The sequence below is a fragment of the Papio anubis genome, unplaced genomic scaffold (assembly GCF_008728515.1).
Source record: "Papio anubis isolate 15944 unplaced genomic scaffold, Panubis1.0 scaffold940, whole genome shotgun sequence".
Lineage (NCBI taxonomy): Eukaryota > Metazoa > Chordata > Mammalia > Primates > Cercopithecidae > Papio > Papio anubis.
In genome coordinates this window covers 8,144-30,550 of record NW_022169652.1, presented here as the reverse complement: position 1 = coordinate 30,550, position 22,407 = coordinate 8,144, and the positions used below count along the sequence as shown (strand labels likewise).

The 22,407-nt window shown below is 53.2% G+C and overlaps 2 protein-coding genes across 5 annotated transcripts; one reads left to right on the top strand and one right to left on the bottom strand.

Annotated features, from left to right (window-relative positions):
- Positions 1-3,391: 3,391 nt before the first annotated feature.
- On the bottom strand, positions 3,392-10,295 carry LOC101014795 (tumor necrosis factor receptor superfamily member 3). Of its 3 annotated transcripts, none has more exons than XM_003905847.3 (10): positions 9,636-10,295; positions 9,406-9,502; positions 8,944-9,069; positions 8,714-8,866; positions 7,908-8,004; positions 7,631-7,728; positions 6,339-6,446; positions 6,019-6,044; positions 4,628-4,856; positions 3,392-4,301 (listed from the first exon to the last, which is right to left on the bottom strand). In XM_003905847.3, the coding sequence occupies exons 1-10, from the start codon at positions 9,729-9,731 to the stop codon at positions 4,024-4,026; spliced, it is 1,308 nt and encodes a 435-aa protein (XP_003905896.2). In that variant the 5' UTR covers positions 9,732-10,295; the 3' UTR covers positions 3,392-4,023. The 3 variants fall into 3 exon arrangements, with proteins under 3 accessions (XP_003905896.2, XP_009178297.2, XP_009178298.2); XM_009180033.2 differs by having other exon boundaries at positions 9,639-10,295; XM_009180034.2 differs by lacking the exon at positions 6,339-6,446.
- Positions 10,296-16,299: 6,004 nt separating this feature from the next.
- Positions 16,300-22,065, top strand: LOC116273602 (amiloride-sensitive sodium channel subunit alpha-like). Of its 2 annotated transcripts, XM_031662747.1 has the most exons (3): positions 16,300-16,378; positions 16,691-16,790; positions 19,204-22,065. In XM_031662747.1, the coding sequence occupies exons 2-3, from the start codon at positions 16,776-16,778 to the stop codon at positions 19,768-19,770; spliced, it is 582 nt and encodes a 193-aa protein (XP_031518607.1). In that variant the 5' UTR covers positions 16,300-16,378; positions 16,691-16,775; the 3' UTR covers positions 19,771-22,065. The 2 variants fall into 2 exon arrangements, with proteins under 2 accessions (XP_031518607.1, XP_031518606.1); XM_031662746.1 differs by lacking the exons at positions 16,300-16,378; positions 16,691-16,790 and having other exon boundaries at positions 18,547-22,063.
- The last annotated feature ends 342 nt before the right edge of the window (positions 22,066-22,407 follow it).

Below are 22,407 nucleotides of genomic sequence, written 5' to 3'. Positions count from 1 at the left end.
CAGGAGATCAAGACCATCCTGGCTAACACGGTGAAACCCCGTCTCTACTAAAAACTACAAAAAACTAGCCGGGCGAGGTGGCGGGCGCCTGTAGTCCCAGCTACTCCGGAGGCTGAGGCAGGAGAATGGCGTGAACCTGGGAGGCGGAGCTTGCAGTGAGCTGAGATCCGGCCACTGCACTGCAGCCTGGGCGACAGAGCCAGACTCCATCTCAAAAAAAAAAAAAAAAACAAAAACAAAAAATTAGCTGGGCGTGGTGGTGGGTACCTGTAGTCCCAGCTACTTGGGAGGCTGAGGCAGGAGAATGGTGTGAACCCCGGAGGCGGAGCTTGCAGTGAGCAGAGTTTGCAGTGTCCAGCCTGGGCGACAGAGCGAGACTCCATCTCAAAAAAAAAAAAAAGAAAGAAAGAAAGAAAGAAAAGGGAAGCTCTTACTGACCCTTGGTGGGCTAACCCTGCCGGTACTCACAGTGCTTCCTGCCGGAAAAGACTAGAGTGAGTCTCCTGTGAAGTCTCAGACTGGTAGGGAAGCTGAACGCCCACCTCTCATCCACTATGTCCACTGGAGAAACCGAGCATCCAGGGACTCCTCTGCGTGTGGCACTGTGCAGGCTTGGGGAGGAGTGGCGTGGTCAGAGAGCAGCCATCCCCTTACTGTCTTCATGGTTTTCCTCGGCTCTGTCATCCCAGGGGACACAAAGCTTCACTCCAAGTTCTGGGGTATTCAGGGTGGTAAAGTTGCCACGGGATTGTTGCTAGTTGAAATTCTGTTGGGGAGGAGAGAAGCCGGAGAACTCCTACTTTGACATTGTGTTGATACCACTCTCAAAAAGGGAAATTCTGAATTACCCCATCCTCCGCCATCTCCCTGTGCTACTGCTCCTTCCCCAGTTTCATCCACCTTTCTTCTGGGCTACAGCCTTGTCCCCCTCACGGGTGTCCCACCCCCATGTTGATGTGGATTGGACTTGGTGTCAACTGTCTCCTCCCTGTGGCAGAGGATTAGGGTTCTCACAACCAACAGTTATTCCATTGTCAACTGCCATTGCATCCTGTTGCATCTTTTGAAGACCACCATCAAGAAGTTGTCTTTGTTGGTTTTCTGCCAACTTTTCCTTCTAGACAGAAGCTCCCCTCCACGTGGCCTGTGCTCTGTGGCTGTGTCCTGGAGCCTGTACTGACCTAACACTGGCAAAATAGACACGGGCAATGCTTTGCGTGGAAGCATGTCCCCCTCCAAAATCCATGTGCTGAAGCCAACTCCCAGGATCTCAGAATGGGACCTTATTTGGAAACAGGGGCTTTGAAGATGTGATTAAGTTAAAATGAGGTCATCAGGGTGGGCCTAATCCACTAAGAGAAGATTAGGACACACTCATGCACAAAAAAAGACCATGTGAAGACACAGGTGTCAGGAAGGCCACTATTAGCAGGCCAAGGAGAAAGGCCTCAGAGGACACCAACCTTGCCAACACCTTGACCTCTGACTTCCAGCCTCCAGAGCTGTGAGAAGATAAATCTCTGCAGCTTCAGCTATCCAGTCTGCAGTACTTTGTTATGGTGGCTCTAGAAAATTAATTTAGGCAGGCCGGCTGCAGTGGCTCATGCCTGCAATCTCAGCTCTTTGGGAGGCTGAGGTAGGAGGATCATTTGATCTCAGGAGTTTGAGACCAGCCTGGGCAACATAGCAAGACCCCATTTCTTTAAAAAGAAATTAAAAAAAAAAAAGAGCCAGATGTGGTGGCATGCATCTATAGCTCTAGCTATGTGGGAGGCTGAGGTAGGAGGATCATTTGAGTCTAGAAGTTGAGGCTACATGAGCCATGATTGTGCCACTGCACTCCAGCCAGGGTGACACAGTCAGACCCTGTCTCTAAAAACATATCAGCAGGTATAATCATAAATCTGAATGGTGTCACAAAGGGCTGTGCTTTAGTACCATTTCTTTCAAAATATTTTCCTCCTTTTATTTTGTTGAAAAAAATGTGTAAAATTTGTTTTTTTAAATCTAAACACATTAGAACAATTATTAAGAATTCATGCAGTCTGGCCCCAGCATATTGCAGGGGCAGGAGATTTAATTTTATTTAAAGATACAGCTCACCATTATTTACTTTTCAAAAAAGGAAGTTGGATGTGATACTTTCACAGTCAACCTGAAATGACCCATCCACTCAGTTGGATCAGACGCCTTCTGAGGTGTGTGTTTGGCAGCCGCTCCATCCTGATGAGCCCCAGTGACAGAGTTCTTCATATCAGAGCCACGACAGTGGCCTTTTATGGAAGGAGCAGCCAACTGGCAGCAGCTCCCTAACAATCCTGCAAGCTAAGATCCTCTCTAGAGAGCACAGGAGATAATTCAGGGACGGGGAGGGGCAAACACTTACTAATAAGAGGACTTGAGAAGATTTAAAGTCCTTTTGGGGGGAAAAAATAAAAGAAGACAAAAAGAAACCAAAGAAGTAAAAATCACAAATACTCTTTCTGAACCAAAAGGAGGCCAGCCTAAATTTCTGTTCACCAACAGAATGTGAACTTGGCCTCTCTCATTTTACGTCTAAAGTGCACACCTCAGGTCAGGCACGGTGGCTCTCACGCCTGTAATCACTGCATGTTGAGAGGCCAAGGCAGGAGGATTGCTTGAGCCCAGGAGTTCGAGACCAGCCTGGGCAACAAAGGGAGACCTGATCTCTACTAAAAATACAAAAAATTAGCCGGGCGTCATGGCACACACCTACAGCCCTAGCTACTTGGGAGGCTGAGGCAGGCAGATCCCTTGAGACAGGAGTTCAAGGTTGCCATGAGCCATGATAGTGCCACTGCACTACAGCCTGGGTGACAGAATGAGACACTGTCTAAAAAAAGAAAAAATACACACATTTCCCTTCAATCAACCTTGGAGAAGTTTGCGTGTGGCTAGATGTTTGAGAGTTGACTGAGACTTAACACCTGCGGAACATGCAAGAGATCTGATTATTTGAGAAAGCCAGACCATTCTACCTGTTCAAAGAAATTCTGGAAGGGCGTGATTTTTCCCCCCCTCAAGAGGCCTCTAAAAGCCAGACAAACTGGGTGCAAATCCCAGCTTTGTCATTTGCAGCTGAAATGGGAAAGTTACTGCTCTGTGCCTCAGTGTCCTCATCTGTTAAATGGGAATCATGTCTACCTCATGGAGTTATTGTGAGGATTAAATAAGTTAGCATTGTAAGACATTGAGAACACTGCCAGGCACGTTGTCAGCCATCGCTGACTCGACTGTTATTTCCTGGACTATACCCACCAGTTCCTCATTGAAATACCTTTATGGGATTATATTTTAGTGTCTTGACCTTTGTCTTTGGGACTGTCTCCATGGAATAGTGTTTCTGTATAAATCCCAAGAAAATAAATTATCTAGGTCCCATTCTTTTTATTTGCATGTGGTTACAATATAAATACACTCGCCATTTTCCTCCCCTTCCAAAACTCTTCCCCACACCTAGGAATCCTACCCAACCCCCTAGTTGTTAATGACTCCCTTTCCTCTCCTCTAGGAGGGGAGGGAAGGAGCGTCCTCCCTATAATTTCATCCTCATGCAGGGTCTACCTCAGTCCATGTGAAGTGTGGAACCCCAAAGGGCCTCTGAAGCTTGGGGATGAGCACCATGAATCCTTTAGAGGGCCCGGTGACGTCCTTGGAGGTGACCATGTGGCGGCTCCCTCGGTGCCGTGCTCCGGTGCGGCGTGCCATAGTGGGCAGCAGTTGGTATCATGTGCCCTGTCCGTGCCCGAGGCTGAGCAGCCCCAGTGGGTGGGCGGGTCTGCCAGGAGGCCTCAGGTTTGCTCAGGCAGTAGGGAGAGTCCTGTGGAGGGCATCGTACCCAGCCAGTGCCCACCTGCTCTCGGAGGTGTCTGAGCTTTCGTCCCTTAGGGCTGTGCCTCCCCGGGCCCTACTCAGGCCCCCTGTGAATCCCACATGGGCAGGGTGGCCTCAAGGGAGAAGGTGCCCTTGTGCCTCCAATCTTCTGCCTTTTCTCAGACGCCATCAGTCATAGGTGATAAATTGGCTCCTTGGGCCCCTGTTAGAGGGCGTGGCACCACAGTGCTCTGTCTCCGCCAGGTGCCAAGCCTTGCCATCTTCCTGGTGGGGAGTAGAGAGCCCGGGAGGGCCAGGGTCCCCCTCTTCGGGAATGGGGTATGGCGGGTCGGGGGTAGCTGGGAGATCTCCAGGACCTGGTGGTCCCCCCAGTACTGGTCCATTGTAGATGTAGATGTTGCCAGTGATAGTCATAGACCCGCCAGTGACATGAATGCCATTGGTACCTGTAGGAAAGGAGGCAGAGTGTTGAGGAAGGAAGGCCCCCAGTTCAGGCCCGCTGCTTCTTGAACTCCTACCTTCTTCTCGCCTTTCCCCCGGCCCTGCCCCTCTCCTGCTTGCTGCTGGTTTCTTGAGCTCTGTGTTCATTTCTGTTTCTGGGCTTTCCAGTCTCTTCCTTTTTCTCTAGTTGTGACACTGACTGGCAGCAGAGTCTCTGTCTGCCTCTGTTTTGGTCTTTTTATTGCATCTGGCCCACAGTCTCTCTCTGCCAGTCATCCCTCTCTCCCCATCCTTCCCCATCCTTCCTCTCTTCTCCCTGCCCCAGGCTCACCGTGGGCCACCTGGTTCTGCTCCCCAGGTTCCAACTGCGGCTCCCTGGTCAGGTCCAGAGGACTCTGCTGCTGCGGCACCCCTTCCTCCGAAACTAGGGCTGTGGGAAGCCCAGTGGATACTGGGGAAACATCTCCAGAGATGGGTAGCAATGGCTCTACCAGGTCAGGGTACTGTGGATTGGCCTTTGGAGGGTCCCAGCCTGCAGCTACAGGATTAGGTCCCTCTCCCTGCAGGGAAGAGATGGAGACCCAAACAATGACAAGGGCCCCAGACCCTTTTTTCTCCCTCCCTCCCTCCCTCCCTCCCTCCCTCCTTTTTCTCTCTTTTTCTCTTTCTCTCTTTCTTTCTTTATTGAGACAGGGTCGGGCTCTGTCACCCAGACTGCACTGCAGTGGTGCAGTCATAGGTCACTGCAGGCCCAAGAACTCTTGGACTCAAGTGATCCTCTAGCCTCAGCCTCCTGAGTAGCTGGGACTGCCTGGCTAACTGTTTTCTTTTGTTTTGTTTTGTTTTGTTTTTGAGACAGAGTCTCACTCTGTCACCCAGGCTAGAGTGCAGTGGCATCATCTCAGCTCAACTGCAACCTCCGCCTCCCGGGTTCAAGCAATTCTCCTGCCTCAGCCTCCCGAGTAGCTGGGATTACAGGTGCCTGCCACCAAGCCCGGCTAATTTTTGTATTTTTAGTAGAGATAGGGTTTCACCATGTTGGCCAGGCTGGTCTCAAACTCCTGACCTCAAGTGATCCACCCGCCTTGGCCTCCTGAAGTGCTGGGATTACAGGCATGAGCCACCGTGCCTGGCCCTGCCTGGCTAACTTGAAACAACATTTTGGGTAGAGATGGGGTCTGGCTGTGTTGCCCAGGCTGGCTCATCTTTCTTTAGTTCTCGTACGTACCCCACTCCATGCTTTGGCATCTCACCACCTGCCTCTGCTCCTCCCCATGCCCCTGCCTCAGGGTCTTCGCACTGGATGCTCCCTCTTCCTGGAGCACTTTCCCCCCAGATAACCCCATGGCTGGCTCCTCGCTTCTTCAGCTCTCCGCTCAAATACCAGGTTCTCAGAGAGGCCTTCACTGTCCCCTCTGTCTAAAATACCCCCCTCCTTTGCCACTGTCACTCTTTGAGCCCTTACCTGCTTTATTTAGCAATTATACCACCTGATATGTGGTTTAACTTTATTCTGGCTCCACGGGCATGTGGACTCCAGGAGAGGAGGTACCCCCAGTGCCTAGGACAGTGCCTGGCACATGGCATGTTCAGTCAATCATCAGTTGAATGAATGAATGAATGAGTGTGGAGTCAGCCTGCATACTCTTTTCCTGTCTGCTCCCGCTTTGTACTCTCATCACCTCTTCCCCTCCTTGCTGCCTTCTCAGCCCCCGCCATTACCTGTGGACGCCTCTTGAGCAGCGATCCTGCAATGGAGAACGAAATGGGTGTAGGCTCCCGGGCAGGCCTCAGACCTAGCCTTTCAGCCTCCACACCCCACCACAGTGTGTAGCAACTTGACCACCCGGGGGCCAGAGGAACAAGCCACTGTCACTCTCATCTCCAGCCTCAGAATAAGCAGCTGGATGAAGATAAGGATATCTATGTAGGGGGTAGGCTTTGGGAGTCTTGAGGGTGTGGAGGGTTGCACCGGGGAAGTTGAATATTCCTCCCTCCGCCTCCCACCACCAACCCATCCACTGCAGCTGACCCCTTCCTACCCAGTTTCCTGCAAAGAGAAGGGTGGCTCTTCCAGATGCAGGCAAAGATGGTGGCAAGGAGCAGAAAGAAGGCCAGTAGCAGCAGGATGGCCAGCATCAGCATGGTTTCTGCCAGGACAGCAAACAGGAGGGGTGATCACAGCCCCAAAAAGGACAGAGGGGAGGAGAAGGAAGAGCTTTCCAGATCCCTGGGCAACCCAGACAGAGAAAAGGGAGCAGCTTTTTTTTCTTCTAGCCACACTGCAGCTCCTAAAGGCAGAATGAGAGAAACTTCCCTTGGGTTACAGAGAAGGGGAACTAAGTTGGACTTGAGGACCTCTTGGCAGCCAGGAGAGACTGTATCATGGATGGGCATGTTTGGGGGTGGTGCTGGTGCCCTCCTGCTCAGAGATCAGGATTGGGCAGGCTTGTGCGTGCAGGATGAGAGCTTGGGCAGCTGATTTTCAAGGTCTGGAAGTGGGATTGGGAGACAGTCGGGAAGGGTGGGGCTTGGAGTTGTGGCCTCAGCCATTGTACAGAAGGGCCGCTGTAGAGGAGCTAGGGTTGCCCTGCTATACCTGTGAGGGTGTTTACGGGTATGAGAGAGTGGGGAACCTTGCTTTGGAACTGCCTGTGGTCACCTGGGAGAGCAGGGCTTGCAAGTTCTCCACCCCCTTGCTCAGGGCAGATTCTAGGAGGGGAAGAGAAAGAGGCTGGAGTTCAGCTTCTCCAGCTTTGATCTGTAGCAGTGGGTAATTTCTCCTTCTCTGGGTACCAGAGCTGCCAGCAATAGCATGGAGTCTCCAGTGCCCTTCAAGTACGCCTGGGGAAGGGTGGGAGGACTGGCGCATTTCTCTGCTGGGCATTTTTCCCCTTCTCATTCATGTAAATCTGTAGCCTAAGGGAATATGGAATGGGAGGCCTGGGGAGAAACTGGACTGGGAGTCTGGGCTTTGGTTTCCTGCCCAGCTGTGTGACTTTTAAGTCGCTTCACTTCTTTGAGCATCCGTTTTTCATATATAAGATGAGAAGGTTAGCTTACATACTCTACAATTCCAGCTCTAAAATGCCAAGGGATGTGTTCCTTTACATAGTATTACAGTATATATAATTTTAAAAGTAAGAGTGTGTGTGTGTGTGTGTGTGTGTGTGTAAACTAGCCTAGGGATACTCTACTTTTTTCTGTAAGGAACTTTTCTTCTTGCTCCAATTCTGGGAAGGAAGGATTAATCTTTTCCCCATTTTTTTTAGATGTGGAGCATTAAGGCATTTTCCAAGGCACCCCTCTGTTTCCCTCAGCCCTGGACCCTCACCTGACATCTCTGGGGGCAGCGACTCTGATGGATTTCTGCAGGTTGTGTCCGACTGGGCAGTGCCTGGAGCTGCCTCCACCAGACCTTGGTCCTCACACCTGCAGAGGAAAAAAGAGATGATGAGCTTTTCACGCCCTGGCCCACCAGTGTCCCAGTGGGCATGCGGGGCGGCTGAAAGTGGTGAGTCAAGTCCACAGTGTCAAGGATGGGGGCTGGGGGTTGTTCGCAGCTGAGGCTTCTCAGAGGGTGGAAGGAGCACGGGTGGGGCCGCACTCACCTGGTGTGGGGCTGGCAGTGGGCGCTGGGGGAGGAAGTATTCTGGAAGTGTCCTGCCTTGCAGGGGACGCAGTGGTTGTTACCCTTCCCAACTTCATCTGCCAAGAGAAAGGCAGGCCAGCCAGGGTGAATTGGCAAAAGGGAGGAGCCCTTTGCCGGGCTGTGAGTTTCCTTTAAGCCTCAGGATGGCCTCCTCCTTGCCCATCCACCCCATTCCGTAGCTCTCGCCTCACCTTTCCCAAGCTCTGCTTTGCTGCCTACCTTTTTTTTTTTTTTTTTTTTAGAAGGAGTCTCACTCTGTTGTCCAGGCTGGACTGCAGTGGCGCGATCTCGGCTCACTGCAAGCTCCACCTCCCGGGTTCATGCCATTCTCCTGCCTCCGCCTCCCGAGTAGCTGAGACTACAGGCACCCACCACCACGCCCGGCTAATTTTTTGTATTTTTAGTAGAGACGGGGTTTCACCTTGTTAGTCTGGATGGTCTCGGTCTCCTGACCTCATGATCCACCTGCCTCAGTCTCCCAAAGTGCTGGGATTACAGGCGTGGGCCACCGCACCTGGCCTACAGCTTACCATTTTGCCCCAGCTTCTCAGTACTGAGAAGAAACCCCTGGTGTGCCCCCTGCACCTGTCCCAGTTTCATGTCCCTCCAGAACCCTTCTGGGAGCCTCTGCATGGAATGAGAAGAGGAATTTTAAGCCAAGGACCTGGGGGGTCGCTGTGGACACAGTACCATATTCCCTTCTCCCACTTGCCATCCCTGGCACCCAGCCTCCTTTTCACATCCAGCCCCTCAGGGACCTCTGACCTTTGAGCTCGGCTTCAGTGCCAGGCGGGCAGTCAGAAAGTAGTTCGCAGTGTGTACACTCGAGGGCCCAGGCAGCACAGAACATTCCCGGCTGGCAGCGGCACTGGGTCTTCCGTTTGCTTGTGCAGGGGGCAATCTCCTCGAGGCCCATCACTGGTGGGGAGACGGGAGGGCTTGGGGGGGGCCGAGCTCCAGGGGATCCAGCCCCCCGCAGGCACATCCCCACTCACCTGGGTCACAGGGGCGGCACAGCTGGCAGATGGTCAGGTAGTTCCAGTGCTCGTTGTAGGAATTTTCGGCACATGTGGCACAAACTGTGTCTCGGCTGCGGCTACATTTAGCTGAGACATAGGTGCCTAGAACGTGAGTGTGGTAGTAGAGCTTCAGGAGACAGGGTCTACCCTCACCTCTGCTGCCTGTGGTGTGACCCTGGCCTTTCCCTCGGTCTCTCTGGCCCCCCATCATCCTGCCCGTGGCCCTCTGGCTCCCTCTCAGTGAGGTAAGGAAAGAGGAGGCCCAGTGGGGAGGGCCAGTCCTATCTCCTCCACCTGATGTCTAGGGTTTCCCATGCTCCTCTCCAGCAGCCAGTTTTCCTGGGGGACAGTGCCCACCCTCCCTCTGAGGCCTCAAGGGGGCTGGAGACCCTGTGACCCACTTCCGAGGCCCAGGTTCGTCCTGCTATTGCCTCTCACCTGGCGGGCAGCGGGAGCAGCAGATGCGGTGCCTGGGCTCATAGTATTCCTTTTCCTGGTCCCTGCAGGTCTGGTTCTCCGATCCGTATGGAGGCACCTTCAGAGGGAGATGGAGAAGAGGAGAGAAGAATTAGTCAGGCGTCAGCTTGGGAGGGCAGAGGGAATGCAGCGAAGCCTGCCCAGATCCCTCTTCCCCACCCTCGCCCACTCCTACCAGGCCCCTTCCTCACCACCTGGGGCTGGGATGCTGCCAGGAGCCCGAAGAGACCCAGCATCAGAGGCCCCCAGGCCAGGCCGGGGGCAGAGGTGGCCCAAGGCAGGCGCATGGCGGCCACTCGGCCAGGCGGCCAGCAGCGTGGGGGCCTGGGAGGAAGGCAGGAGGCCCGACGCCCTGGGCAGCGGTGGCGGCAGCTGCCTGAGCCCAGAGCCTGGGACGGGACTCAGGGCCGATGTGCCCCCCAGGGCCGGGAGCGGCCAGGCCGGGCCTCCAGGGCTCCCACGGCGGAGCTCAGGAAGTGGGAGTGGAGCGAGCTGGCCGCGGGGCGGGGACAGGGAGCGCTGGGAGCCAGGCCGGCCTGTCGCAATCGCAGCCAAGGGAAGAGGAACAGGCTTGTCTGCCTCGATGCGGGGCGGGAGGGGCGGCCGGGAAAGCACGTGAGGGCCGCGGGGCCGGAACCGGCCTCCTCCCTTCTTCGGAAGCCCGACCAGGAGAGCGGACTGCGGACAGCCCGGGCCCAGCCGAGGGAAGGCCGGCAGGCCCGGGGTCAGCCCTTGGACAAGCCTCGCAGGGGGAGCAGAGGGAGTTTCAGAGAGCGCAGGGGACAGATGGATGCGGGATCTGGAAAGCGAGGGGCCCAGGACGGGCGATCATGGAGAGGGCAGGGCGCAGGGACTGCAAGGCCGCAGAAGCAGCTCTGAGACCAAAGAGAACCGGCTGGCAGACGCCCGGGTTCCTCCCCTGTTGTCCTGCCCTGCTTTGGGACTTTGTCAGACAAATTACAAGGGACTAGCAAGTCAGCCAGCCCCCCACGCTACCAACCCAGCCCAATCCACACAGGAGTGGGCACAGGTCACCCAGGAGACCCTTGAGAGCTCTGCAGCTCGCCCTGCTCCCTGTCCTCAGGGAACCTCCCTCCCAAAGAGGCGGGGAGGGTATGCGGAAGGGAGTCCTGGGGCCAGCAGGCTGGACCTGGCCACTCAGGCCCTCTGCTCTGGCTTCTTTGGCCATGAACTTTCAAACCCCTTAGAACTGGAGAAAGCTGAGAGCCCACCCAGTGCAGCCCCCTCACCTTAAGCATGGAGAGGGAAGCTAAGGGTGACACATGAGGGGAATGGAATTCCAGGGTGGCTTGGTCTGGTTCCTTTCATCCTCCCATCTCCCTCAACAGCCCATCCACCCATGGAGCTACTTGCAGCTGCCCCCTTTTACACGTGGTTCTCTAGTCCCCAAGTTTCTGTCTTCCTGACTCCCACCTGTCCTGGAGGCTTCACTGAGGCTCTGGAAGGCGTCCTCTGCCCTAGGTTGTACAGTCCCCGTGAAGACTGCCCTCTGTACCTGGCTGTCTTGTCTGCTTCCTACCAGGCCGTGAGGGCCGCCATGGCCCAGGCTGAATCTTCAAGTATGTGTTCCCCATGCTTAGCAGAGTCTGGTACATACCATGTGCCCAAGAGGTATTTATGGAATAAAGGAGTGATGGCCACGTCACAGAGCCAGTCCACAGCAGGGCCGGCTACAATCTGGGTCTCCTGATGTCTAGGTCCCAACTCATTCCAGCAGTCCTGCCACCTCCTTGTGGCTCAGGGGTGTCTCCCTTGGGATGAGGGGTTAACGTCTCTTGCGATCGGTCACTTGGGCACCATCCCCCGCCCTGAAGGACTCTGTTCAGCACTCATCCTTACACTGGTCTGTCTAACTTCGGGTCTGATGTCTGGACAGGTGCAAGTGATGGGAAGTGTGCATGGGGAGGGGAGGTCACAAAACGGGGAAAGGACCTGCCTAGGCTGTAGGCATGTCACTCTGTGAGGCTGTCTCCCCTCACCTGGTGCAGGCAGCTCACTGTACACATGGGCCAAAGATGGCTGGAAAGGGCAGAAGTGTCAGAACAGCGTGCGCTGCGCGAGCGCTGGGGGCTGGGGTGAGATGCCCCACTGAGCTCTTACATGCGTAAAGGAGTATGTGTGTTGTGACCCTAGGCCCTTTTTTCTCTCTCTTCTTTTTACTTTTTACTGTGGAAATTTCACATGCAAGTTAATATAGCAAAAGAGAAAAAGTAATATTTGGAGTCTCCCGTATACTCCTTACGCAGCTTCAACTCACCGTCAGTTTCATTTATTCTGTATAGTCCCTCCCCCACCAACACACACACTCTTCGAATCCCTCGTGATTATTTTGAAGTAAATCCCAGACATCATATCATTTCATTTGAAAATATTTCAGGAGTTTACTCTAAAAGACAGGGACTCTTTCTCTTTTCTATTTTTCCTCTTTTCCCCACCCTGTCTTACGTGCTGAGACCCTTTCTTTTAATAGAGGTGTAACATATAATACAGTGAAACACATGAGGTACACTGATCTTACAGATACAGCTCAGAGAGTCTTCACTTTTGTGTATTCTTGCAATCCCTCAATTGTTCCAGAACGTCTCTTCTCCTCTCCCCTCCCCTCCCCTCCCCTCCCCTCCCCTCCCCTCCTCTCCCCTCTCCTCTCCTCTCCTCTTTTCTATACGGACTCTTGCTCTGTCACCCAGGCTGGAGTGCAGTGGCATGATCTCGGCTCGCTGCAACCTCTGCCTCCTGGGTTCAAACAATTCTCTGCCTCAGCCTCCCGAGTAGCTGGGATTACAGGCGCCCGCCACCACGCCTGGCTATTTTTGTATTTTTAGTAGAGACGGGGTCTCACCACGTTGGCCAGGCTGGTCTTGAACTCCTGATCTCGTGATCCACCCGCCTTGGCCTCCCAAAGTGCTGGGATTACAGGCGTGAGCCACCACACCCGGCGCCAGAATGTTCCTTGAACTACAAAAGGTTGCTACATGCCCTTCCCAGTCAAAGCTTCCTGCTTCAGAGGTAACCACTATGTCAGACCCCTTTTAACCCCAGCTGGCTGGACTGTATCCTTCTTTCTGCTGCCAGCCCTAAGCTGGCGCTTCAGCCCTCACGGACTCTCTACACCCTAAGGAATGAGCCCTGAGATCTGGGTTTTGATCCTGGCCCCATCACTTTATCTCTGTGGCCTCTTTATTGTTCAGTCGGCTGCTGGTTTGCCTGCAGATCTGTGGGACGGAGGTGGGGTGGGAGGAGAGAAGCAGCCGGGCTATTTCTCCCCTCTCTGCTTTCTGGCTTCACCTGCAGTTGGTTGTCTTCCTTCCTTCCCCGTTCCATAATCCCATCTCCTACCAGAAGTCCACACTATTTAGTTCCTGCCAAATGGCTCCGGAGGCTTCCTGGTCTTTGATGCTACATCACCCTGCTGTCTTTCCAGGCCTAGAGATGGTAGCTGTTTCCTGCTCTGCTGTTTTCTGAGCTACCTCCCATTGGCTTCTCAACTCCTCCATCACCCATGGACCAGTTAGTTCTCTGTGTTAAATTCCTTTGTTTGAAAGACTTTGAAAGAGTGTTTCTTGTTTCCCAGCTGGATCATGAAAGACAAATCTTACCAATAACTGGCTACCACAATGCCCGGCCATCCCCAGGAGGATAAAGGGAGACTCACAGGGGTGAGAAATTCACAAGTTCACCACGGGCAGGGCATTGTCTTTGTTTCTTTCCTTTTGTGTTCTTCACCAGTCTCCCTGAGACTGATTTCCACTGAGCAACACCAGACCCAGACCGAGCGCCCCAGGACTCCTAAAAGGTGTGTGAGGGTGGGACTCTTCTACCAGGACTTCTTCCGAGGGAGCTGCTGAGAGCGCCTTCTTTCCACAGGCCCATGAGGCATCCAGAAAGGGGGTTGGTGGGAATGGATTCTTCTTCTTTTTTTTTCTTTTTGAGACAGAGTCTCAGTCTGTCACCCAGGCTGGAGTGCAATGGTACAATCTCAGCTTACTGCAACCTCTGCCTCCCAGGTTCAAGTGATTTTCCTGGCCTCAGCCTCCCAAGTTGAGTAGCTGGGACTACAGGCATGCGCCAACAGGCCCAGCTAGTTTTTGTATTTTTAGTAGAGATGGTGTTTTGCCATGTTGGCCAGGCTGTTTTTGAATTCCTGGCCTCATGTCATTCATACACCTTAACCTCCCAAAGTGCTTGGATTACAGGCATGAGCCACTGCACCCGGCCAGAAGAAAAATACTATTTCTTCTCTCTTCTTCTCCACTCTGCTCTTAGCTGACTAGTGCTCTTGGAAAGGGTCTGGCAAACACCCAGAAGTGCATAACTGATGAGGGTTGTCTTTTTCCAGAGTATTTGCATTTTCAGTGGTGACAATGCCTTAACCGAGTCTTTTCAACGGGGGTGACTTTGCCCCCCAGAAGTCATTTGGCAATATTTGGAGATGTCTTGGTCACAATGACTCAGGAGGTGCTACTAGCATCTAATAGATGGAAGCCAGGGATGCTGCTGAACGTCCTACAATGCACAGGATTGTAGATAGGACAGAATCATCCTGTCCCACCACAAAGAAAGATACAGCTGAAAATGTCAATAGTGCCAAGGTTGATAAACCCTGTCTTAACTCAAAGCGATCAACTTCTAGGAGTGAACTTCTAAGTAAACTGCCAGGGGACTAGATGAAGAGTGGCATTTTTCTGGTCCATCGTTTTAAATGAAAGAGAAATCTGTACCACATAAGGGCAGCTGAAAAGACTGTTGTCTTCCACAGTGGGCAGCCCCCAGTGTGAAGTGGCTAATTAGCTCCAAGTAGTAAGAATAAAGACTTGCATTTAACTAAGTAACTGATTCTCATCCTGGAAAGGATAGAAGTGAACAGGGAAAAGCGAAGAAAATTTAGACAAATTAATAGACCACAAATAAATGGGTTGTCAGAGGAAGTTAGGGTGTTTGAAGTTTTGCAGATGCTTTTTCATAGCATATCCTGCTCTGTCAAAGATAAACTAGCAAAGATGCTAGTTCTGCTGTCTTCCACAGAGTGGGTCGGCAAACAGTGACCACTAGACACTGAGGTCACCAAGATGAATACACCTGGTCTCTGTCCCTGCATATGTACAAACACACATACATCAGGATAATAATAATAAATAATAGTAAACAGTGGTAAGTGCAGAGATGGGCTCTCCCTAGGAGGCTGGAGTGATTACTTCCGTCATCTCCTGTCCGCGGAGAACAAGAGGCAGGAAGACCCTGTGCACTCATAACCCTCATCCCACGGCAGCCCCTCTGGTTTCACTTCTCTCCCTGCAGCCGTGCATATCTTATGGCCACACCACAGGGTTAGAGGATAGCTGGTGTTGGGAGGGGAAGGCAGCCCTGGGTTGGCGGGAAGGGCTGGGGCTCTGGGGGAGTCTGGGGGTAGTCCTGGGAAGGCGGGAGGTCCTTCCAAGACAGAGTCTACAAAGCTCTTGACTTCTTATAGAATAAAACTACTTCCCTCAAAGTCAGAGAAGGAGAACTGAGCTTGGAAAGGAGTGGCGCAGTTTTCAGTCTGGCCCCACCCCTAACTCCTGGGTGACTGTGGCCAAGTCACTTTGCTTCTGTGGGCCTCAGTCCCCTCATGCGTGAAGCAGGGGGCTAGATGCAAGGTCAGCTGGAAAAAGTCTTTGTGCCCATCCGGGTTGCCTTACCCACCCCTTCTTGCCCTTTCATTTTCTCAGGTAAGATCACCGGGGCCCACAGAGCTCAAGTGCCTTTCTCAAAGTCACATAGTTTAAAAGCAAAAATAGGGGCTGAGCATGGTGGCTCCCATGGTTGTAATCCCAGCGCTTTGGGAGGCTGAGGCAGGAGACTGCTTGAGCCTAGGAGTTGGAGGCTGCAGTGAGCCATGATCATGCTGCTGTACTCCAGCCTAGAGGACAGTGCATGATCCTGTCTCTAAAATAAATAAGAAAATAAAAGCAAAAATGGAAGTTGTAGAAACATACCTATAACATGGTCCCTCTTATAAAAAAGAACTATATGTTTTGTTTTTAAAAAATACATGTAGGCCGGGCACGGTGGCTCACGCCTGTTATCCCAGCACTTTGGGAGGCCGAGGCGGGCAGATCACAAGGTCAGGAGATCGAGACCATCCTGGCAAACACGGTGAAACCCTGTTTCTACTAAAAATACAAAAAATTAGCTGGGCGTGGTGGTGGGCGCCTGTAGTCCCAGCTACTTGGGAGGCTGAGGCAGGAGAATGGTGTGAACCCGGGAGGCGGAGCTTGCAGTGAGCCGAGATCATGCTACTGCACTCCAGCCTGGGCGACAAAGCCAGACTTTGTCTCAAAAAATAAAAATAAAATAAAAAATAAAAAAATAAAATAAAAAATAAAAAATACATGTAAGTTTATAACGGCACACAAAAAGATACAGAGAGATATACAAATTACGGTGGCTCCCCTTGGGGGAGGGAAAGGAAGGGGACAAAGGGAAGCTTTTATTGTTCTACATACTTCCGTATTGCTGAAAAATTGTATTATGACAAAAACATATTTGTGTTTTATTTGTACACTTTCAAAAGATCATCTTTAAAATGGACTTCTGACCAAAGCGCAGGTCTCAGATTTCTATTTTCCTCACAAGACCAAGCCTGCTCTAGCCCACTCCAGGTCTAGAATGCTGCAGCACTGGGCTTGCATTGCCACTCCCATACCGAGCAGGATGTGGCAGGGTCACCACCCTCTGGCTCAGCCCAGACCAGGCATTGCAATTCTTCTCACAGAGCCCTTGATACGAAAACTATTTGCCATGCTGCCTTCAGCTAGTGGTTGGATTTCAGGCATGAGCTAGCAAATAGAAAAGGCAGGGAGGTGCTTTTCAGAACCTTTGAGATCAAACAGCCAGGGTGCTGAGCACCTTGTCTGCAGGGAGGACCATGCCCAATGTAAGGACCTGGCTCGAGGGAGACTGGAGTTTCTAGGAGTATCTGGGATCTGTGGGGTGGCGGGGACATTGCAGAGACCTTTTCACAGAGCCAAGGAGATAACCCTGCACCCAGAGAGTGGATGAATCCATGGGCTCTGTGTGGGAGTGAGGGAGGCCTTCCCGGCTTTCCCATCCTGGTGTAGCGGAGCCCCGATCCCCCATGAGTCTGTCTCAGGAAGTAAATGGCTAAAGCGCTAAGTAGATAACGCCAGAGGAGGAGGATTCTGAATTCTGTTTATAGCTCTGCTCATATTTTGTTTTCTAACCTCAGAAAACTGGTTTATCCTTGGGAAGGGTCAGTTTCTTCATCAGGACAATGAAGAAAAATCCAGCTGTCCCTTCCAAGGGGAGGTATCATGAGCAGTATCAAGGTAAGCAAGGGAACCTGGTTTGGAATCCTGGTTGACACCGCTCTCACTTTAAGAAGTCGCAAGAGACAGCGGCAAGAGAGGAAGCCACAGACCAGGTCGGACCCTGAGCCTGGAGTACCGCCTTCTCTCTTTGCCTGCTAAGCTCCTTGCTCTTCAAGATTCAGCAGAGAGGACACCTTCTCTGGGAAGGCTTCCTGAGTCTCCTGCAGTGAGCCCTAGGCTCCCCCAGCCCTTGGCTCTTATCTCTTATCTCTGAGAAATCTGAGATCTGTGCTTTGGTTAGAAGTCCGTTTTAAAGACGATCTTTTAAAGTGTACAAATAGAAACCTTATCTTATTGTATTGCAGCTACCTATTTGCAGGCCTATCTCCTCCCCCAGTGTGTATCAGTGCTCAGGCTGGGCCTTTGTCTGTGGGCTTGCGGAGGGAGGCAGGACAAGCCAGCGACCACATTCCTGCACTCCTGGCTGCCTCCTGTGGGGCCCTCGAGGGAGCGGCAGGCCTCCCTGTTGCGTGCAGGGCCCAGGCTGTGTGGGTGGTTCTCCAGAGTCTCCTAGAGCCCTTTTTGGGTCTGATTCTCTGACCCTCCCTTCTCTCCTTGCTCACCACTTGGCACTCCACTCCTTATCCTTTTGCTGCATTAAGTTTGGAAAGAGATTTTGGAGAAAAATATAGCCCCTATCAGTGAATTTCTCCTCCTCCCAGGGCCTGTCCAGGCTTGCGCCATGCCCACTCTCTTCCTTTCCAGCGCTGGCCACGTCCTCCCTGCACCTTCAGTGCCTACTGTCCCTGCCTCTCCCTGGGCTCCGGGTCTGTGCCCACAGTGTCCTGCTTGGCCCTCGTGCTGCCTCTGGTTGCCCACATTCCTGCAACTCTGTGACCACAACAGGGGCGATTACACATTCCTGGCCTGGCAGCCAATGGTGTAAAAAAGAACAGAATGTCCTAAGGCCCCGCCTAGCCCCCAGCTTCACCTGGGCCCCTCCCGGGTCTGGACAAGGTTGGAGGGAGTGGTGAGGACTCAGCAGGAAACAGGAGGGACCAGGAGGAGGCAGATGCGCCCCACCTGAGTGCGCCGCGTCCACTTAATGAGTGAGGAGGAGGTTTGCAGAGACCTCTTCTCTCTTCTCTCCAGGGCCTGGGGGTGAGGCTGAGCTGTGGGTACCCTTAGAGGGTTGCCCACTTGCTGAGACTCCAGTTTCTGGAAGCACACTTGGGACTCCCCCCTTGCTCTCCTGCCTGGAGAGAGACTCCCTTTGGTGCTGGCCCCTCCTATTGCCCCCGCCTCCGCCCCCCACCCGCCTCTACTCACTCAGTGCCCCTCCTCCATCCCCATCTCTCCGTCCTTTGCTGTCCCTCTCTATTGTCTCCCTTGTCCTCCGGTTTCCCCACCCAGGCCCTCTCAGCCTGGCTGGCCCCTTCTCCTTGTGTTGCCCTCCTGGCTATGGGCTCAGGATCCTTCTACTTGTTCTGATCTTTGCCGGTAACCTGCCATCCTGTCCCCCAGCCTCCTTGCCTGTCAGGTCTGCATCTAAAGCCCCTGCCCAGAGTCTGCCTTCTTAGGTCCAGTACTCCCAGTTCACCTGCCCTCGGGAGCCCTCCTTCCTTTGGAAAACTCCCAGCTCTGACTCCTCCTCAGCCCCTCCCCCTGCCCTGCTCACTTTTAATTGAGATGTTAATGAGACTCCTGTTGCTTCTATCCCTGGCTGGCCGGCGGGCGGGCTCCCCAGCCCGGCCGCTGCACCTGTCAGGTGAGGGGGAGGAGAGGCTTGGCTGCCAGATTCAACTGGAAAGGAACCAGTCCCAGTCCAGCCGCAACCTGGGAGTGGGAAGCTGGAGGCAGCCCAGACCTCCTGGAGCCCGGCAGTCCTGGGGTAGAGACAGAATCAGGACGCAGCTCGAGGTCAGGGCCAGAGGCTGGAGGTGAGGGCCTAGAGTGAGAAGGGGCAAGGCAAGTGGGGAAGAGGAAGAGAGGCGGGATTAGAGAGAGGAGCCAGGTCAGGAAGAGGAGAGCTGGGAGAGACCCAAAGAGAAACAGGGCAGATAGAGAGGGAGTGAGAGGCAGGCGCTGAGACACAGATCCCAGAGGAAGATCAAAGGAAGAGGGCAGAGACAGAAAAGGAGGTGCTGGGACAGAAACCAAAGGGTGGCCCTCTCAGGGAAGCAGAGGAGAGGCTGTTCCAGGGAAGCCCAGCTCCGGCACTTTTGGCCCCAACTCCCGCAGGTCTGCTGGCTCCAGGAAAGGTGGAGGAGGGAGGGAGGAGTGGGAGAATGTGGGCGCAGGGTGGGACGTGGGCATGGCCAGGGGCAACTTCACTTGGGTTCCAGGGGTGATGGGAGAGGGCACTCAGGGCCCAGAGCTCAGCCTTGACCCTGACCCTTGCTCTCCCCAATCCGCCCCGGGGCTCATGAAGGGGAACAAGCTGGAGGAGCAGGACCCTAGACCTCTGCAGCCCACCCCAGGGCTCATGGAGGGGAACAAGCTGGAGGAGCAGGACGCTAGCCCTCCACAGCCCACCCCAGGGCTCATGAAGGGGGACAAGCGTGAGGAGCAGGGGCTGGGCCCAGAACCTGCGGCACCCCAGCAGCCCACGGCGGAGGAGGAGGCCCTGATCGAGTTCCACCGCTCCTACCGGGAGCTCTTCGAGTTCTTCTGCAACAATACCACCATCCACGGCGCCATCCGCCTGGTGTGCTCCCAGCACAACCGCATGAAGACGGCCTTCTGGGCAGTGCTCTGGCTCTGCACCTTTGGCATGATGTACTGGCAATTCGGCCTGCTTTTCGGAGAGTACTTCAGCTACCCCGTCAGCCTCAACATCAACCTCAACTCGGACAAGCTTGTCTTCCCCGCAGTGACCATCTGCACCCTCAATCCCTACAGGTCAGTTAGTCCCTCTGCCCATTCCCTGGTGCCTGCGCCTGGAAGGGTGGTCCGGGGTGCTGAGGTGCTCACTGGGCAGGCACAGCCTCAGACCTGAGGGTGGGAGCTGATACCCCTGTCCCAGGTAGAGCTCACCACTGGCAAAACGAGGAGCCTCCAGCTTGCTGGACTGCTGTCCCTGCCCAGTGGAGCCGTCCTAGCACCCCAGGCTCACCCAGAGTGTGGTTGTTGGAGCAGCGTTGCCCTCCCCTGCCCTGTCTTCTCCTTCCCTCCCGTTCCCTTCTCCCTCCTGCAAGTGGGAGGGAGTGCTGCAAAAGGGCAGGGGTGTGCTCAGCTCCATCCTTTTCTGGAGCAAGATGCCAGCAAAGTATACGGCCTCATCCCCCTCACAGGAGAGTCTGATGGAGAGGTGAGGCTAGGTGAGGGGAGGCGAGGCCTTGCAGGTGCTGCAGAGGTGAGTGCTGTCAGTCTTTGTTTAGAAGGGGAATTTGTTATGGAGAAAGCAAAGTGGGGGTTCGTGGAGGTTAGGGCTGCAAGTGAGCCCAAAGGCTGGAGGCAGGGGCCTTACAGAACAAGGAGAATGGGTCAGGCTAGAGAGCAGCCCCTTGTGAAGCTGTTCCCCCAAAAGACCCAGGCTGAAATGCCGCACTGTTGACCTGCCCAGGTGCCTGACCTTTACGTGCTTGGGTGTGTCCTGAAGTTTTGGGTTTCGTCAGTGCTGTTTTGCCAATGTTGGGTCTGGAAACCGGAGCGGGTGGTGAGCGGGTGGTGAGCGTGGAGAAGAGAGGAGGGCAGGGCTGAATGTTTTTATATACCTTTTATTTGCATTCACCCAGCCATGCCACACCTTGGGGACACCTGCGTCAAGCCAGACACAGGGCTAGGCACCAGGCAAAATGGATTCGTGAATAATTCATACACCCTTTATTGAAGGGCATGTAGTTTGCTGTGTTCTGGAGACAGATAAAATAAGATGGCAGAGACAGGCATATAAGCCAGTAACTGTGGCACACTGGGATAAGTATGATAAAATAGTGAGTTAGTGTGCCTTCAAGGAGTGTCAGATCTTTATGGGTGTGAGTGTGTGTGTGTGTGCACACACTCGTATGTGTGCGATTATGGATGCTTGGGATTTGTCATGCTGTGGGTATGCCTTCGCATATTCCATCATGTCCAAAGGTGTGTTACGGACTGAGAAAGGTTGGGACGTCCTGTCCAGGAGAGAGAGAGAAAAAAAAAGCCGGGCCATGTTGTTGATTAACGTCTGTATAATGTCCCGGGTAGGGACCATTTCCTTAAGAAGCTGCTGTGTGCACAGACACTGCTAAGGTGTCCACTGGCATCTCATTTCATTCTCACGTCTTCCCAGGCTGGTGCTATTGTCATCCCTATTTTACACTTGAGGAAACTAAGGCAAAGAGAGGCAAGTCACAACATCACAGAGAGAGTGACTGAGCTGTGACTCATCCTGTTTATGCCTAATCCCAAAACTCTGCCTCTTTTTAATACCCAAGATGTGGGGCGTTGAGTGAATGAAATTTCCAGGCAGACATGGTTTCCATCTCATTTCAGAGCTCTCTTGGGTACTTCCCCTCAACCTCGTTTTTCTCCCCCTGGTGCCTGCAGACATCTTCACCCCTTAAGGCCTTGGTGGAGGGGAGGGATGCAGCAGGAGGGGGAAGGACAGCAGGCGGGGCAGTGGGCACTCAATAAATATTTGTGGTTGAAAATATGTCAGTGAGAGATGGAGAGGGAGGGCAGGGGTGAACAGGGCGAGGCCTGCACAGTTCTTAGGTTCTGCTGTCCCTAGACAGTCCAGGAAAAAGCCAGGGAAAGGAGGCCAGAGGCCCTGCCTCTGGGGACTGCAGACTGGGAAGCAGCCATCCGCCCAGAAAGAATCCCTCCTGGTTGAAGGGCTGCTGCGGGAGTTAGGAAGGCAAGAACACCTAGGAGGGGAGGGAAGTCGGGGAAGGCTCCCCAGCACAGGGGAAGGAGATTCAACACCCACCAAACACTACGCGCTTGACCTTGTCACATGATGTGCTACACCCTAAAGCTGGGTGCTTTATAGACACTCTCTCATTTAATACTGACAAGTGCAGGGAGGTGGGCAGTATTATTCCCATTTTTTTTTTTAGATGGGAAAATTAAGGCTTGGCAAGAGGAAATAGTTTGAACAAGGGAACATACATTATTTATTTATTTATTTATTTATTTATTTAATTAAAAAATAACTGCCGGGCGCGGTGGCTCACGCCTGTAATCCCAGCACTTTGGGAGGCCAAGGCAGGCATTGAGGGGTCTGGGATGGAGCCCAAACAAGGTTGTTTAAAAGAGCCCCTCACTTGAGGCCAGGAGTTCAAGACCAGTCTGGCCATCATGGTGAAATCCCCATCTCTACTAAAAATACAAAAATCAGCCAGGCATGATTACGCATGCCTGTAGTCTCAGCTACTTGGGAGGCTGAGGCAGGAGAATCACCTCAGGAGGCCGAGGTTGCAGTGAGCTGAGATCATGCCACTGCATTCCAGCTTGGGCCACAGAGTGAGACACTGTCTCAAAGAAAAAAAAAAAACAGTAATAACGCTTGTATATATTTATGTGCCAGACATTTTTACAAATGAATCTAAATCAGATGATCTGCTTTAAATTATTTCTCACAACACACCTTGAAAGTAGGTATCATGATTACTCTAATTTTATGGATGAGGAAACTGAGGCCCAGAGAGTTAAG